At 39.9% G+C, this 15446-nt stretch overlaps 1 protein-coding gene across 2 annotated transcripts in view; it reads right to left on the bottom strand.

Annotated features, from left to right (window-relative positions):
• tma16 (translation machinery associated 16 homolog) overlaps positions 1-15446 on the bottom strand; it is a 54753-nt gene that overhangs the window by 16418 nt on the left and 22889 nt on the right. For both annotated transcript variants that reach the window (XM_022240187.2, XM_022240188.2), the window contains exon 3: positions 8658-8780. In XM_022240187.2, the coding sequence (XP_022095879.2) occupies positions 8658-8780 (123 nt within the window). The remainder of the gene's footprint in view (positions 1-8657; positions 8781-15446) is intronic.

Genomic DNA, 15446 nt, shown 5'->3' with positions numbered 1-15446 from the left:
GTGAAAGTACAGCCCTTCCTACTGGAATTGAACTCTATCTGTGTTATGGAGAGTTGTGTACTCGATAAAGCCTCAGTGAAGGAGTTTTGGTGACGCAAGAAGTTCAGGAGTTAAAATGTGATCACCAGGAGGCAGACAGAAGGCTTCTCTTACATGCAGCACATGCTGGTAACACGCATCCTTGTGTCATCATCAACAGCCGTGACACTGATGTCTTTCTGTTGAGTACAGCAGTTGTTCATGGATTACCATGTCGTGTATATGCCAGGACCGTAAGTGGGCAGGACACAACTGTTCTCGACATCACTCAGCTGTCATCACATTATGGGTCTGAAGTTGGCCAAGCAATCATAGGCATGCATGTTTTCACAGGATGTGATACAGTTAGTGCCTTTAAGGGAAAAGGGAAAGTGCGGCCTCTACTTCGTTTGTTGGAGTCAGCTGAGAGAGTGAATGTCTTCAGGCAACTTGGCTGCAAGTGGATGCTAAATGACGAGCTGCTTAGAGGACTTGAGACATTTTATGCACTCTCTACGATGAAAAAACCTCTCATGTGAATGAAGCTCGCACAACATATTCACCCTCAGATGCAAAGTGGATGACGTTTTGCCATCAAACAAGGCTCCCTTAAGTTCCATGCGATGACGGCATCCTATCAAGCTGCTGTTTACAGACGTTGTTCGACTCGGTACATCATTGCACCAAGCCTTGTTGGCCATGGGTGGGACCTCACAAATGAACATTTGACATTCAAATGGATGTCAATCCCTGCAGCTCCACCAGAGATATTCCAGCACATGCACTGTGGGTGCAAGAAAACTCACTGTAACACAATGAGCTGCTCTTGTCACAAAGCGAATCTTCCTTACACTGAACTCTGCAAATACAGCGATTGCCAGAAAGGTGCTTGCAGCCCTTGATGATAATGATTACGACTCTGGGGAATTCAGTGATGAAGGACATTCAGGTCTGGAGACCTACTAGGTAATGTTGAAAGACATGCATCTTTACTTCCAGTCTTCCTTCACTTACGCATTTATGAACTCGCATACATGAATAAGAGATATATAGCACTTTAACTCTAACCATGCAAAATCCAAAAATATACAATTGTAGACCTTTGAACAAACTTCTTTTTTGTTTCATTTGGTTCTATTTAGGGGTACGTGGAGAAAAGGTTTACCGATTTTAAGCAATGCTACAGCAATTTCCTCTAAAAGCGTACTTTTTCTTAAGTATGAAAACAAGAAATATCATGACAAAATACCAAAAACAGTATGCATTGTACAACTTGAACAGCTGTGAAACACATACCGATATGCAATTTTTAAAAAATGTTTTATTATTGAGATTGTTAATTATTTCTGTTCATTTTGGGTCAAAATTAAACGATCCATTGCAGATCTATTGGTTTTGCATGAATTTGTAATATTTACTGCCTTCTGAAATGCTAAAACTGATAAATTACAGCCTGTGCAGCTTAAAAACCTGACTTTTGAGGCAAAAATCACAAAAACGATGGTTTTTCCCCAAACACTACAGATGTAGCGCCCCCTATTGGTGACAATGTGTGACAAATAAACTCATATGTATTGCATTATGACTACAAATCTTTACCAAATTTATACTTATTGAATGTTAAATTAAGAGTATAGCCAAAATACTGCTTTCGACCAAAAATGGGCAAAACTTGGGAAAAAACTGCCATATTTGCTAAATGTGCAGGTATGGCTGTTGTGGATGATTGGATTCGGATTCAGCACCATCAAATCAGTAAAAAAAACTTTATTTCAAGTTGCCACTAGAAAGTTAAGACGAACCTCAATTTCTAGCCATGCTACAGATTTTGGCCCATGGCCTACAAGGATGCTTAACTCATACCCCTCTTTGAAGAGGCAGTGGATTCTCTGAAAGGGGCCACCCTCTTAATTTCCATTGATCTGGCCCAGGGATATCACCAAGTTGCCATCGATGCAGTGTTCTAGCCAGGCATTCAAAAGCGTATCGGGCCGATACGCTGAGCAAAATCCCTGACACACTGAAAATCCCCTAATAAAAATCCCCCAATACGCAATTGATAGGCTTGTATTTTCCAGGGAAGAGTTGCTAATATTAAGTTAAAGAAAAGTGCAATCAGAAATTTGAAAAAAAGTTCTTTTAAAACACTGAAAAAAGGTCACCAGAACATTGGCAAAATGCACCGAAATCGAACAAATCTTCCCCAATGCGGCATAGCTGGCTAGGTCATGCACACAAAAATTTTTCACAGTTCAGTGGAGAATCACGTATGCACGGCATCAACATTAGAGACCATTAGAAAACAGTGTGCGTGCGGGAGACGAATGTGCCTCTGAAAAAGTTGCTGATTACATCATTGTTTTTGTGGTAATTGCCCAGACACTCGCTTCATGCAGCTGCACCATATGTGAAAATGGTAAGTTTGCGTATGAAATTTTCAAATTTTTAAAAACAGGGTGTTTGGCAATAAATTTCGTTCCTGTGTCAAAAGTTTGTAACATCAACATAGTTATGTTGAATGATGTAGTACAAAATCTTCGGAGTTTCTGACAAGCGAAGCAATTTGGTCCATTCGTTTAAGCTTTATGCACAGACATGTCCGTGGTAGGCCTACACGTTGCATCCTTTTTGTGAAAAAGTGCAACCAAAGGATGGAGGAGCAAAAACTGATATATAATCTTAAATGCACAGTAGCCTATTAGGGCCATGAGGGCACAGTCAAGAATTACTAGTATTTTATTTAATCATAAAACTAACAATGTCTAGGCCTACCTGGGCATGATGGGCCTAGGTGTAGGCTAGCTTGATCTGTAGTAATTTGATACATAACAGTCCCGGCAGACAGGGGTGTGCATTTGCGGGTATTTTTAGAACCGGGTACCCATTTTTTGTTAACATCGGGTACCCGGAAAAGAGATCGCCTAATAACGAATGGCATTGCGCGTGTACATAGGAAGCAAGCAGAACATTGTTCTAAACGTCGGAGTTAATCTCTCCTACCTTTTTATCAAATGAAATTGTTACCTTCAGTTTGCAAATTTTTTGTGGGTGTATGAAACAGAAAAACAAATCTTCACGGGGAACGCCAGAAAAGAGAACAGAGCTGCAAACCACCTACATGAGATACGCACCTACAAACGCTCAAAGGAAATGTCCCGGATGCTGCATGACCACGTACTTGCGGAACGCATTTCACGTGCACAAATGGTGAGCGCTGGTCGTGTCACGTGCGGACCAAATCAGTGCCATGAACGTCACGGGTTAAAAGGCTTAAAGTTTTATGTACAAAAATACCACTGTACATGCTGTAACTCGAACAATGCCCACACCATTACATCCACTTATTTTGAAGTTTCTGATTCAAAAAACTGCCACCAAAATGCTTCAAACGGCGTTGAAAGTATCGGAAGTCTATATAGGGTTAGGAGTCATCGCAAGTTCATTTCTTTTCTGACGAGGACCAGCACGTGACATAAATCAAGGTAGCTGCAACTGTGTGATCCTGGCTTTCAAGACGCTGAAACTAACCTGATTGCAATGCGGGCCCAATTGTAGTGCCTTTAAGGCAGTCCAATCGCTGACACTGCAGCGGCCATGTGACCGTAAAAAGAAAGGTCATGTGACCACATGCACGGAAGCCCAAGTGAAAAAAATAGCAGCACTTCACGTTGTTAAATGACTAAGCGATACAAAAGTTTTGCCACACGAAGGTACGTACCACGACGAAGTAGTTTAGTTCAATAAATACTTTTTCAGGACAACTCCATTCCCCTGAGGTTCATTGTTGAGATTTTAATGTATAAGTACTTCGACAAGTGACATTTGATTGGCCGACTGTATTATGCCTTGCACCTGTCAACATTTCCTTTTTTCGAATGAAAAAATACTTGGATTTGAAATGCTTTAGTTCATACAGAAAACATCATTCCTGCTTTTTTGGTCAATTCCTCATCCACAGTTCCGCTGAATCACTGACGAAATTCAAGTTGCTTTAATTTAAAAATAACTTTGAAACGGAATATTTCTTGGTATAAAAGTTCACTAAACTGGTTCTCTGACTCTTTGGGTTTGTAGCGCACATTTAGTGCTTTGATTATAAAAAGAGGCCGATCAACCCCACAATTTGTGCGTGATCACTACTTACCGCACGCCGTGTGGAGTCCCAGTACCGCTGGAATATTACACAGTCCGCTCTTGCTTCGTCGTCAATCCCGACATAAAGTAATTTTCATTCATATTGTTTTATTTGACAAAAATACTCTTAATTCAAACAGTAAGCACTACTTATTCCCGCACAAAAGTCATTTAAATCGACAGGATTTGATAGTTACAAATACAGTCATGTAAGTGTACATCAACAGCACTTCCCCCTCATAAGACAAAACTCCTTCGGTCTCTTGTTCATATAGGTTTGGTACAATCATTTTCCTAGTTCCGGATTGCGAAAATTATTCAGGAAGACTGCAGCTAAAAAAATCCTCAAATTCCAGTGAAATATGGTCAGAAGTCAACTTTGTGTTTTGGATATACAGTGTACTTCAATTTTTTTTTCAAAATCTAAGCTTTTATATTTGGACTCACAGGATCGATCGACGAAAGTGACGATGACACCTTTCCTAGTTCTGGATCCGTTCAGGATCGAGACAAAAATGTCTTCACAAATAAAAAGTAACCATACAAAAAATCCATTTTCAGCCAAAACCATTGTAAAAAGTTGCTTTTCTAACAGAGAATCTTTTAATTTTGAGAAAATTAGATGAAAAATAAGAATTCCAATGAATTAAAAAGCTAGAAATTGCGTAAGGTTTGACTCGACTTTTCAACTGTACAGTGAGCTATCAACGTTACCCTCCCCGCGCTGCACAGTTGACGAACCCCATTACATCACATACATTTCTGCTGCGCCCGTGTAATTGAGTTCGCAACGACTTTGCGTGCTAACGCCGCGCGATCCGAGAGTGGGGGAAAAGCTTGCAGTTTTCGGTAAATTAACAAAAACGGAAACCCTAAAAAAGTCATTTTGATTAAGCAGCCATTAGATGCAAAGGTTTATATGACTATTCAGTTTAAAGAAATATTTAAAATCACACGTAGCGAGTGACCTGTCGCCCGTGAATTTTAGTGGTTCTTTCGCTCTTGTGAACTAGGAAATTCCGGAACTAGGAAAACGACTTGCGGTACAATGGGTGGAGTGGGTAACAAAATTAGCTGTCGATCTTCGAATTCAAGTTTCATGTATGACGCGGGACCGGGTTTTCATCGGCACGGTGGTTTTCCATGAAGTCTGTCCTTCAGTAAGAAATTTCACAGACATTTTATGCATGAATGTTTGTTCCTAATTTATTTACTTCTTTACGGGTACCCAGCCCGGAAAAATGGAACCGGGTTTTGAAATCGACGGGCAGGTACCCGGGTACCCGGCACAGGCCTACCGGCAGACCTAAATAGAACACTATGGCTTGCCATGTTTTATCATGTTAGCATTTTATAAGCATTCTTTTTTAAATTCTAAAATGTGTTGGTCACATTTTGACCTCTGTGACTACACGGCTCAGAACTTTATTTTTTTTTACCATGTTATAACATGGGGGCTGGGTATAAACAACAATCATTTGTTTTTGTTGCTTTGAAAAGTTGGATTTTGCAGAGCAAGTAAAAAACCCCAGTTTTTAAATTCTAATCAGTTCAGTGATTTTACAGTGATCTGTGTTTTAATTTCAAATCAGGTAATCAGGGCTTTTTGTCCCTGACATCATTGGTATTTTACTTAGTGCATTAGAAATGTAACCTTGCATACAAACAACGAAATACAAATTGTGTCAAATATACTGAAATTACAACTTTCTTTTTGATTTCCTTTTATTTACATATACAATGTACCTTCAATTCAGTGCACAAAAGCAGTCAACAATCAAGACCTTGAAAAGTAATTTTTTTTAATACATTTTCATAACGTTGGTGTATTTCCTTGCAGGCTGATCTGTGTAGAAATGTCTTTCGCTTCAAGAGAGGAATGAAGACACAGCTGCTAAACCAAGTTGCTACTGATAACCCAGAGGGAACGGGACATTCCTCGAGAGGGTGGGACATTGTAGTTGAAAAACTGAAGGAGAGTTGCCCGGAATGGCAGCTTCTAACAGTGAGGTGTGCCAGAGAAAATGTGAGAGAAATGGTTCCAGAGTGGCGCAAGCAGCAAGAACAGGTAGATAAAAGGCGAGTGTGCCTGTCAGATATTTCAGAGCCAGAAAGTCCTTACTGGCAGGTCATTGAAAAACTGAGTTTATGGTAAGGTCAAACCCACCCTACCTTGGTATTCCTGCATGGGGACCATGCTCCCCAAGTAATCTTAACAGACTTTTCCTTTTAGAAAAACAAGCCATTCAAATGATCAACTTTGCTGATTTTAATGCTCCTACTGATCCACTATTTTCCAAACAATCTTAATCTTCATTCTTATTATACTTGTCAAAGTACAAATTTTCATCTGTCATTAATGCAAACATCTTTGGCTAAAAAAAAATTCCAAAGACCAAGATTATGGATCTCTTTGAATGAGAATCTGAAAGCCTCAAAAAATGTACGAGTCTTCAAATGGAACTTCAAAAAATCATATTGAATGATTACTATTGGTAATTATTTGCTGCGGAATTGATTAGCTTTCATTTTATGTTTATCTAAAATCTTCCAGGATTCTTTTTCTAGTCTGGAAGAAAACAGAATATATCGGTACAATAATTTGCCATTGGGGTTTGTACACATTTTCTTCTTAACACGAATGGGCAAGTAGCCCTTAACTTCGGCTCAATATTACTATGAGAATGACACAGAAATCGTACCTTTTACACCCTGTTATACGATTTGAAATATATCCAAGTGTCAGAATATTCAGTCTTATTTCATAAAATTTGTTCAGTTTAGGCACAAATCAGGTAACATGAACTTAAAGAAGAATTTTTGGCATATATTTTTAGCCCACTGACTTTCTTCATGTTTTCCAGCCATCATTAGGGTAATTCTGTGATGTTTAATCTGTATCAAAGTCACAGCCAACAAAAACCCTGAAAGAAGAATTATTCCAAATTGATGACGTCATAATGATGTCATTCTTGCATTTCTTTTTAATTGATTTTGTATCTTATTTTTCCCCATTGAAAAACTCAAAATCGTAAACAGCTCTGCGGTAGTGTGGTTGTTGCTAACGTAACAGCCACTACCTCTAGTTTATGGTTGTAATGATTTTATACATGTACATGCACACGTAGGGTTACTGAACTGAATCACAGGCATGTTTAATAGTGGAGTCTATGTGCGCGTTGGTAGCTATCTTGTTTGTACAGAACACGACATATTACTGGTAGTCTCAGGTGCTCTCCATGTTAAGTTTATCCCTTCCAGCATTACAATGGTGGCATGGCAAAAATGTTTTACTGCCTCATGGGCTGTTTGACCTGCCAAAATTGTGCACCCTCTTTCTCATTTGATATTCATGGGCCCCTCCACAGAAGTGGAATGCACCACTTCTTCATACGAACATCAACAAGGTTTCTCAAAAGAAAATGTCAAACTAAATGAATTTTGTTGAAATGAAACTTCTCGAATGTCATCAAAATTCTGTCAGATATGACGCTTGCAATATATATATTTTTCATGCACCCAGATTATTTTTAGTAGTTGAAAGGTATGAGACCACATATACATGTACGCTGGTACAGTGGGAGTGATTTTGAACTGTAAGAAAATAAAAGAACCAAATCTTTCAAATCCCTTTCTGTCAATTTTGTACTTATTTCATGACTCAATCTTCTTTAAAGATCTTTTTGAGGAGCTTTAAATTACATCTATTGAAAAACACAGCATTGTCTTTATTGAGAGATGTTTTGGAATCAAGTCATTTGGTACAAATGCTTTGACTTAAACTTTGCACGAGTTGTACTCCATTTGATTTGCACTGGTAGCCAACCAAATGTCCAGAAAATGTCAGCTGGACATTTTTATAAATCTGGTGAATGCAAATTTGTGTTTTAACCACTTAACGCTGGGTAAAAAATTCCCTTAAATTAAACGCTGCCGGGCAGTTTTTTTTGTGATTTTGATTTTGACATTCGTATTCACCATACTTTTATAGGAAAAAATCACCCAAGAAATGCATGTCATGTAAAGAGTTAGAAGGCAATGAAGCAAGGCCAGGCGCTTTCAAAAAATGCCATTGTTATGTTTATTATGGTGTTACATAACGGCTTCTTTGTTCGCCCTCCACCCTGCCAGGACAACAAACAATGGGCAGGCTGGGCGACGCGTTTGTCAGCCAGGCTGGCCAAAAGCCCTGCAGTATTTCATGCCATTGTACTTCACAAAAGGATTACAGGATATGGTGACTCACAGCAGTCAGTCCAGTTCCCACATAAGGCCAACTGGCTGTGTGGATCAGAAGAATGTGGGCCATATGGGGGTCAACCGGCGCTATGTGGTTATAGCAGTCTTAGAAGTCAGTCAGTCTTAGAAGTTTTTTAAAATGGCATGTCGAGTTGCTATTGGTTCATTTTTGGAAGAATATGCTATACACTGTATGAATAACAGCTTAAAATAGATGTACATAATGTCTGAACGTATATAATGTCTGAAATTTGCATTTCTGGTACCTTTCCACCAGTCCGCAGAGCTCTTCTTGTGTGTACTTGGTCTTTTCTGGGTCAGCATTCTCTTGAAACCACCACAACTTATCAACTAGGAGGCCGATCTTCAAGGAGGTCTCTTGGCGTACCCTTAAGAGAGTAATATTGAAATTAGTTGTTAGAACAGTATACCACCATTACCAAACAAAATGGTCATGAAGCATGTGCCTAACCAATGATTGTCACTTCAAGCTGCAGTGAGTGAGTTCATTACAGTAGTAGGAGGAACATGTACAGACATAAAATCAACTCCTTGATTTCTCTGAAATCTTTCTATACACTCCTAGTGTTACTTTCATTTGAGTTTCAAACTTTGATTTCACTTTTGGAATTTCGAGTTTACTGACTTTGGAGCTTTGAGTTAATTTATCAAGTTTTGATGTTGTAGTGGGCTCTTCTTTGGAGTCTGCAACCCGATCTGGTCAGCCCACATCAATTTTACAGCCTCCTGGCGCAACAATTGGCCATGTTGTTCTTGCAATGAGGCTCTACACATTTTGAATTTTCCTTTCTTTCATGTTTATCTGAAATTCCGAAAGGTTAAAATGAACTAGTAATAGGTACATGTATACCCAAATCGTACATACTGAGGTTTTTAGAGTGAATTGGCCTGCCCATCTACGGTGTATTTCCATGGATTTGTAATTTGAAGATCGGTCTTGTCAAAGAATGCATCCAAGACAGTACCCTCCTTGGACAATTGTACATTTGTGTTGCACTGATATTTTGATGAGTTTATGTCCAGAAATTGTTTCAAAGCACGTACAAAACAATGCAAAAACGCGCGATAATGCGTAACACAAGAACTTTAAGGGGTCATCCATGTTTGTATCATTTTCACGAGCGTACAATCTGTGGGAGGAGGGGGTGAATTAGTTCATATGCTTTAGAAACATGTTAAAAATAACGATTATCATGGCCCGGCCAACTATCACCCCCCAACTATAGACCTCTTCACTAACAAATTCATAATTAAGCATGCATGTGCACAAATGGAGTGAGAAGGTAATGAAAATGTACACAGGTGCGGCTTTAATGATAATTTCTCTTGGGTATTCCCACTTTGTTCATTTTTTTCCTCAAAAAATCCCTTTAAATCGTTTTCGCTGTTTCTAAATTAAGTGAAATTTCTAGTGCTATGTAAAAAGATTGTAACTTTTATCTTAATTTTTCCTGCGCACACAAGATTGTCGTTTCTTAGTATGGCCCCCTTCCATAGTAAGTACTATAAACTACATCATAAGCCAACCTGTGCATTTGTAAACTCGAACCGATGTTCAGTCTATCTCCATGGTTCAGTGTATATGCACCAGTGCTATACCCATTCGATTTGCAGCTTTCTGCACTTGGGAAATCAAAAGAACCAGATCCCTTTCTCTTTGGAATCTGCACTGTCTTGTACAACTCCAAACACAAGAACTGAATACCATTTCTTTCGGTAGCACTCCAAGCTATGACCAAGTTCAATTTAAGTACATGCATACATTGAACATCAGTACGTGCTTTTAAAAAATGCTCAGGTACATATGTACAAGAACACTAATGATGTACTGTAGTTTACATGTTATACTACTTATAATGGAAGGGGGCCACACTAAGAAACAATCTGGTTCACCTTGTGGGTGTGTATTTGGTGAAGTGCAACCATCAATACACACTCCTAGAAAACTGTGCAAAATCGGACTGAAACAGCACCGCCTGTTGACTCTCGTGAAGAGGTTGGCCTCCGTGTTTTCATTGGAAATTCAAGATTATGGCCAGATCACTTTTCATTTCAATTTCATGGGGGTTAGCCACGAAAAACATTTTTTAATCACCTTTCCCAGAAGATACCCCCAAAACAGTAGTAAAACTAAGCGCACATTTCTGAATGTATCGGGGGGTGCCCCCCTCTTTCCAAAATAGGCCCACAACTTGGGGCTTTTTGTTAAAGAAACACCCCGAACCGGAAACTATCAGTCCCAAATTTGGGATTTATACAGGTAGAAATATTTCTATGATCCCTCCTGATTATGGCCCGTCTTAGTGTAAAAATCCCAAGGGATTCGCGCGCAGAAATACATGTACAACCATTTGGTGGAATGTACCCATAAAATCTTTGGTATTAGAGAGGTTCAGTTACGTGTTTTCCCAGAATGCCAACGTTAAGTCTGTGCGGCGTCATGGATATGCGCGTACACATAGCTAAAATGTGTGTAAGCAACACACATTCAGATTGCTAGTTTGCCGTTCGTAACATCAAAAAGACAAGTTTTGCTGTTTGCAGAAACTCAAAGAAAGGTGAGCAAAATGTTCTTTATTTGCAAGTACATGTACATTGTGCACAGAACAAGTGATAATTATGTTTTATTGCAGGTAACTATGTATCACATACTATAGAGGAGGATTTTGGCTTTCAAATATACAACTTTATCCTTTCTACAATATTTATGATGTGATAGTGATGTAAACTAGAGAACTGTTTATTTTGAAGTGTGTGTAATTTGCAAGGATCAGACCTATTTCAAATTGTTTCATTTTGGGGAGGGGGGTTGGTTATTTTTGTGTTTTGTTTGCTAATATACGAATATGATGTCTCGCCACCCCACATAAAAGAAAAGGCATACCTACACTATGGAAGGAGCAAATTTGGATTCTTGGCAAATGATGACATCATATTACTGCGAGAGGTCATAGCAAATGACCCATATGCTTCTCATGAGCCTGGAAAGAGGTGGGATGAAATTGCTTTTGCAACAGGACTTGAGGGCCTTACAGGACGATGTTGCAGGCAAAAAAATCCCTTCTGCTGGCCTATCATAAGAAAGAAGATGCACATGTGCTGAAGAGGTGCTACTCATTCAATAATTATTATTCCAGATCTTTGTAAATAATCACTGAATTCGAGAATGTTGGAGTTGTGTCAGGTGACGAGACTAGAAAAAAGAAAATGAACAAGAAAAAGGAGAAACAAAGGGAACTTGGAGTGGAAATAAGGAAGGCAGCCTTGGAAACAATCTCAAAGAAGCGAACACATATACGGTGTCTTATGTTGGAATTAAAGACTTATATGAGATAATTAAGCAATTCAATTCTGCTTGTATTGTTTCATTCTGTTTACTTTGTTGTAGCCGATGAAAGCCAGATGGGTGATTCTGATTCTGAAATTAACGTTACGCCCCAGAAAGCAAAGAAAATTTCATCGTCCTTGGTTCTACTGCTGTGTTTGAAGTCAAAGTCCAAGAAAGAAATGTCGTTGCAGAAGCAGGAAATCCAGTTGAAGAATGAACAGCTGGCATTTCAGAAAGAAAGTTTCAGCTTGAAAAAAAGGAAAGGGAGAAGATGGAAGTGGAAAGCGAGGAAAGAAAGGCGATTTTGGAATTTCTCAGATGACAACTTATGAAGTAAATCCAAGACACTTGAAAAGAATATCAAATTTATTCACATATTTAAGTATATTCATATACATGTATTTCACTTGGCTGACATTTCCCAAATGGTTTGACTAGTTGCATGTACCGGTAAGTTGAATCGTATTACTATTTACTGTATAATAATTGGTAAATCTGTAAACACCAGGACCTTGCAGATGACATCAATGAAACACTCTGAATTTGAACACCGAGTTACAGAGTTATATGCATGTATGCAATAACACATATGAAGCCAAACCATGGTTCACAACCATGCACAATGCATGACATCTAGATGCTCAACCAACCATAAAAACTTCACGTGTGAAATTAGGCTCCTATAACATTCGGGCTTTATTTTCCTTTAAAAAAGAAAATCTCCCTGTACACAATTTTGACCCAGATTTTGAACCCACACCCCATGCATCACAAACTATTATGCTGTAACCACTTGGCTACCGCAATTCACACAAGTTGGCGGCGTTTTTACAGTTGATATACCGATGAAAGGCTGCAACGTGAGTTTAATACACAAATCTCAGACTACCTTAAATACATTTTCTTTTGAACTTTAGGGCAGTTTGAAATCAGAGAATTACAACCTTAAAACTCATTCAATTTTTCCAGAATTCTTTTTTAATGCATCTTCAAATGTAAAAGTAAAAAAATGTATTTGTGATATTCTGGACAACTTGGCATGCAATTGAAAATTATCTAGTAAAACGACACTGACCAAATTCTACATCACATCAAAATTCTTCAGAACTTACACATCCATATCGTTTTATATACATGTATATAAAAATGATGTGTTGTGGCCAGTTCCATTCTCGTCCAGCGTGACAATTCTACAAGCGTCTTGGACTGCTTCAGGAAAGGACCCTCAGACTTCCATATTAAAGATACCAGTCCACCTTTGAGTTGTGCTGAAGTTCTCCTTCAGTAGCTGAAAACCCCCAAACTAGTGCCACCGGTAAGGTCGAACAAACGACGGAGAAATGAATGACCGGGTCTAACTGCCTTACAAATGAAATTAAGACTTCCGAGCAATGACTGGAGTTCCCTGAGCGGAAGTTTGTCTTGGACAAAGCATAATCCAACCTCTGAAGAAGAGCAACTAACTTGGTTTGAGGGAACTGGATTTGTTGACTGACCGTGTCAATCATCAGGCCTAAGAACGCGATGCACGTTGTTGACCCTTCAGTTTTATCTGAAGCTAGGGGAACACCAAAGTCGTTGCAAATGACATGGAATGATGTGAGGGCTTGCGCACACTCCAAAGAATGTGCAAACAAAAAGTCATCCAAATAATGCAGTATGTTATTGGTGGCGGAAACTTTGCGCGTACAGACATCAAGGAATGTCCTGAAACGTTTAAATGTTACACAAGAAATGGAACATCCAATGGGCGTACATGTACACTTGCTGAAGTAGAACTCCCCTCATACCAAAATACCAAGTACTGTAGATCAAAGTCAAAGGGATGAACAGGGAGCAATCGAAATGCTGATTTGATGTCCGATTTGGCCATAAGGGCCCCTCTGCCCAGCTTTGCGATCACTGTAACCGCATCATCAAAACTAGTGTAGGAGACTGCTGTATTGACTAGATCAATGTGATCATTGACAGAGTTGCCTATCGGGGATGACAGATTATGAAGTAACCGAAATTTGCTGGGAACTTGCTCAGGTACCAAACATATAGGAGAGCACAGGAAAATAGGAAAGGGGGAATAGAAAACGGGCCAGCAATTTGACCCAATTGCAATTCCTTATTAGGTTTTTTGTTGGAGGATGATCATGCACAGAGACCAAATTTCGGGCAGAAGAACTTACACAGGGACCCTCATTACCAAATAAGACTTAAAGGTTTTCATGGTGAAAGAAACTAGATTTATAGTAAAGATTGCGGTAACACCATGTATTTATCTCTTCTTTGAGTATGTGTGGTTCTGAGAAGAACCGGGGAATAACTCGACGTTTCAAACAGTGTACTCTGTCCGTCTTCAGGAGACTGCAGGATTCTAACTGGGAGTGGAGCTTATATGGTGTAGAGAGGGATCCAAATGTAGCGATTAGCTCGGTGAGGCGTTAAGGCGGGAACAGTGATGGCGGGAACAATGGATGCTGCACTGGATCCTGGGGGCTGCATGCCCTGTGTGTGTGTTTACCGGAGCGTGTCAGTTGGAGTTGGCAGTGGGAGAGTGAATAGCTGGGTGCCAAGGGGTAGAGAAGACCCATAGGCTAACTGAGGGGGAACCTAACTAGAAAGTCCTAGGGTATAGGAGACCCATTAGACTGGGCTGTGAGGATGGGGCACCAGATATCGCTGATGTTGAAGCCGATGTCTTGGGGAACTGTGTCGTGCTTGATGATTTCCATGGATTCTCTAATGCGGCGGGGGTACCATCGTTCGATGCTGGTGATAAGTTCAGCTTGGCTCCAGTTGATTTGATGGTCTTCAGTGTGGGAGTGCTTATATATTGACGACTTTTCCAGCTCTCCCTTCCTACCATGGGCTTTGTGTTCGTTGATTCGGGTAGGGAGGTCCCTGCCCGTCTCGCCGATGTACACTTTGCCGCATTGGCAAGGAATTCTGTACACCCCCGGTCTGCGCTGGGGGTCCTGTCGGTCCTTGTGCGAAGTGAGCAGGTGATGCAACTGTAGTGGGGCTGTGTAAAAAACTTTAATACCATGCTTGTGGAGAATCCGCTGGATGTGGTGGGAGGTATTGTCTAAGTAGGGGAGGGTAATGGAACTAGGGGCCCTTACTAGTTGGCTTTGGGTATAGGAGACCCTTCGGCCGGGGGTGGATAACAAAATACACAATTTATACAATCGCCGCAGGGACGTTTTTGGGACTTGTCAACTACCACTGGTTCCATACAAAAGACTTTGCAAAATTAGCAAAGCCATCGTATGAACTAGCTGGAAAGAATACAAAATTCAAATGGCTGGATGAACATCAACAAGCATTTCAAAAACTAGTTTCTGCCTTGACAATGAGTCCTGTTCTAGCTTTTCCCCACAACAACACAGACGTACCGTTTATATTAAATACAGACCCGTCAGAAGTTGCCCTCGGGGCAGAATTAATCCAGGTGCAGGGGACGTGAAAGAGTATAGGATGTGGTAGCTTTGTGTTGTCCCCATCTCAAATTAAATATTGTACTACACGTATTACTACTAGCAATCATGCAGTTTACACTTCAATACCAACACTACCTACTTGGACGTAAATTCTGCGTCAGAACGGACCACAGTAGCCTTGCCTGGCTTATGCGTTTCAAGCATCCTTCTGGTATGTTAGCTAGATGAATAGAGGAGTTAAGCCAATATAATATGGTAATCCTTCATAGAAAAGG

This window comes from Acanthaster planci, linkage group LG19, assembly GCF_054643075.1.
Source record: "Acanthaster planci isolate LZ-2023a linkage group LG19, COTS_SCS, whole genome shotgun sequence".
NCBI lineage: Eukaryota > Metazoa > Echinodermata > Asteroidea > Valvatida > Acanthasteridae > Acanthaster > Acanthaster planci.
The sequence above is the reverse complement of the archived record's forward strand: the minus strand, read 5'-3'. Positions and strand labels throughout refer to the sequence as shown.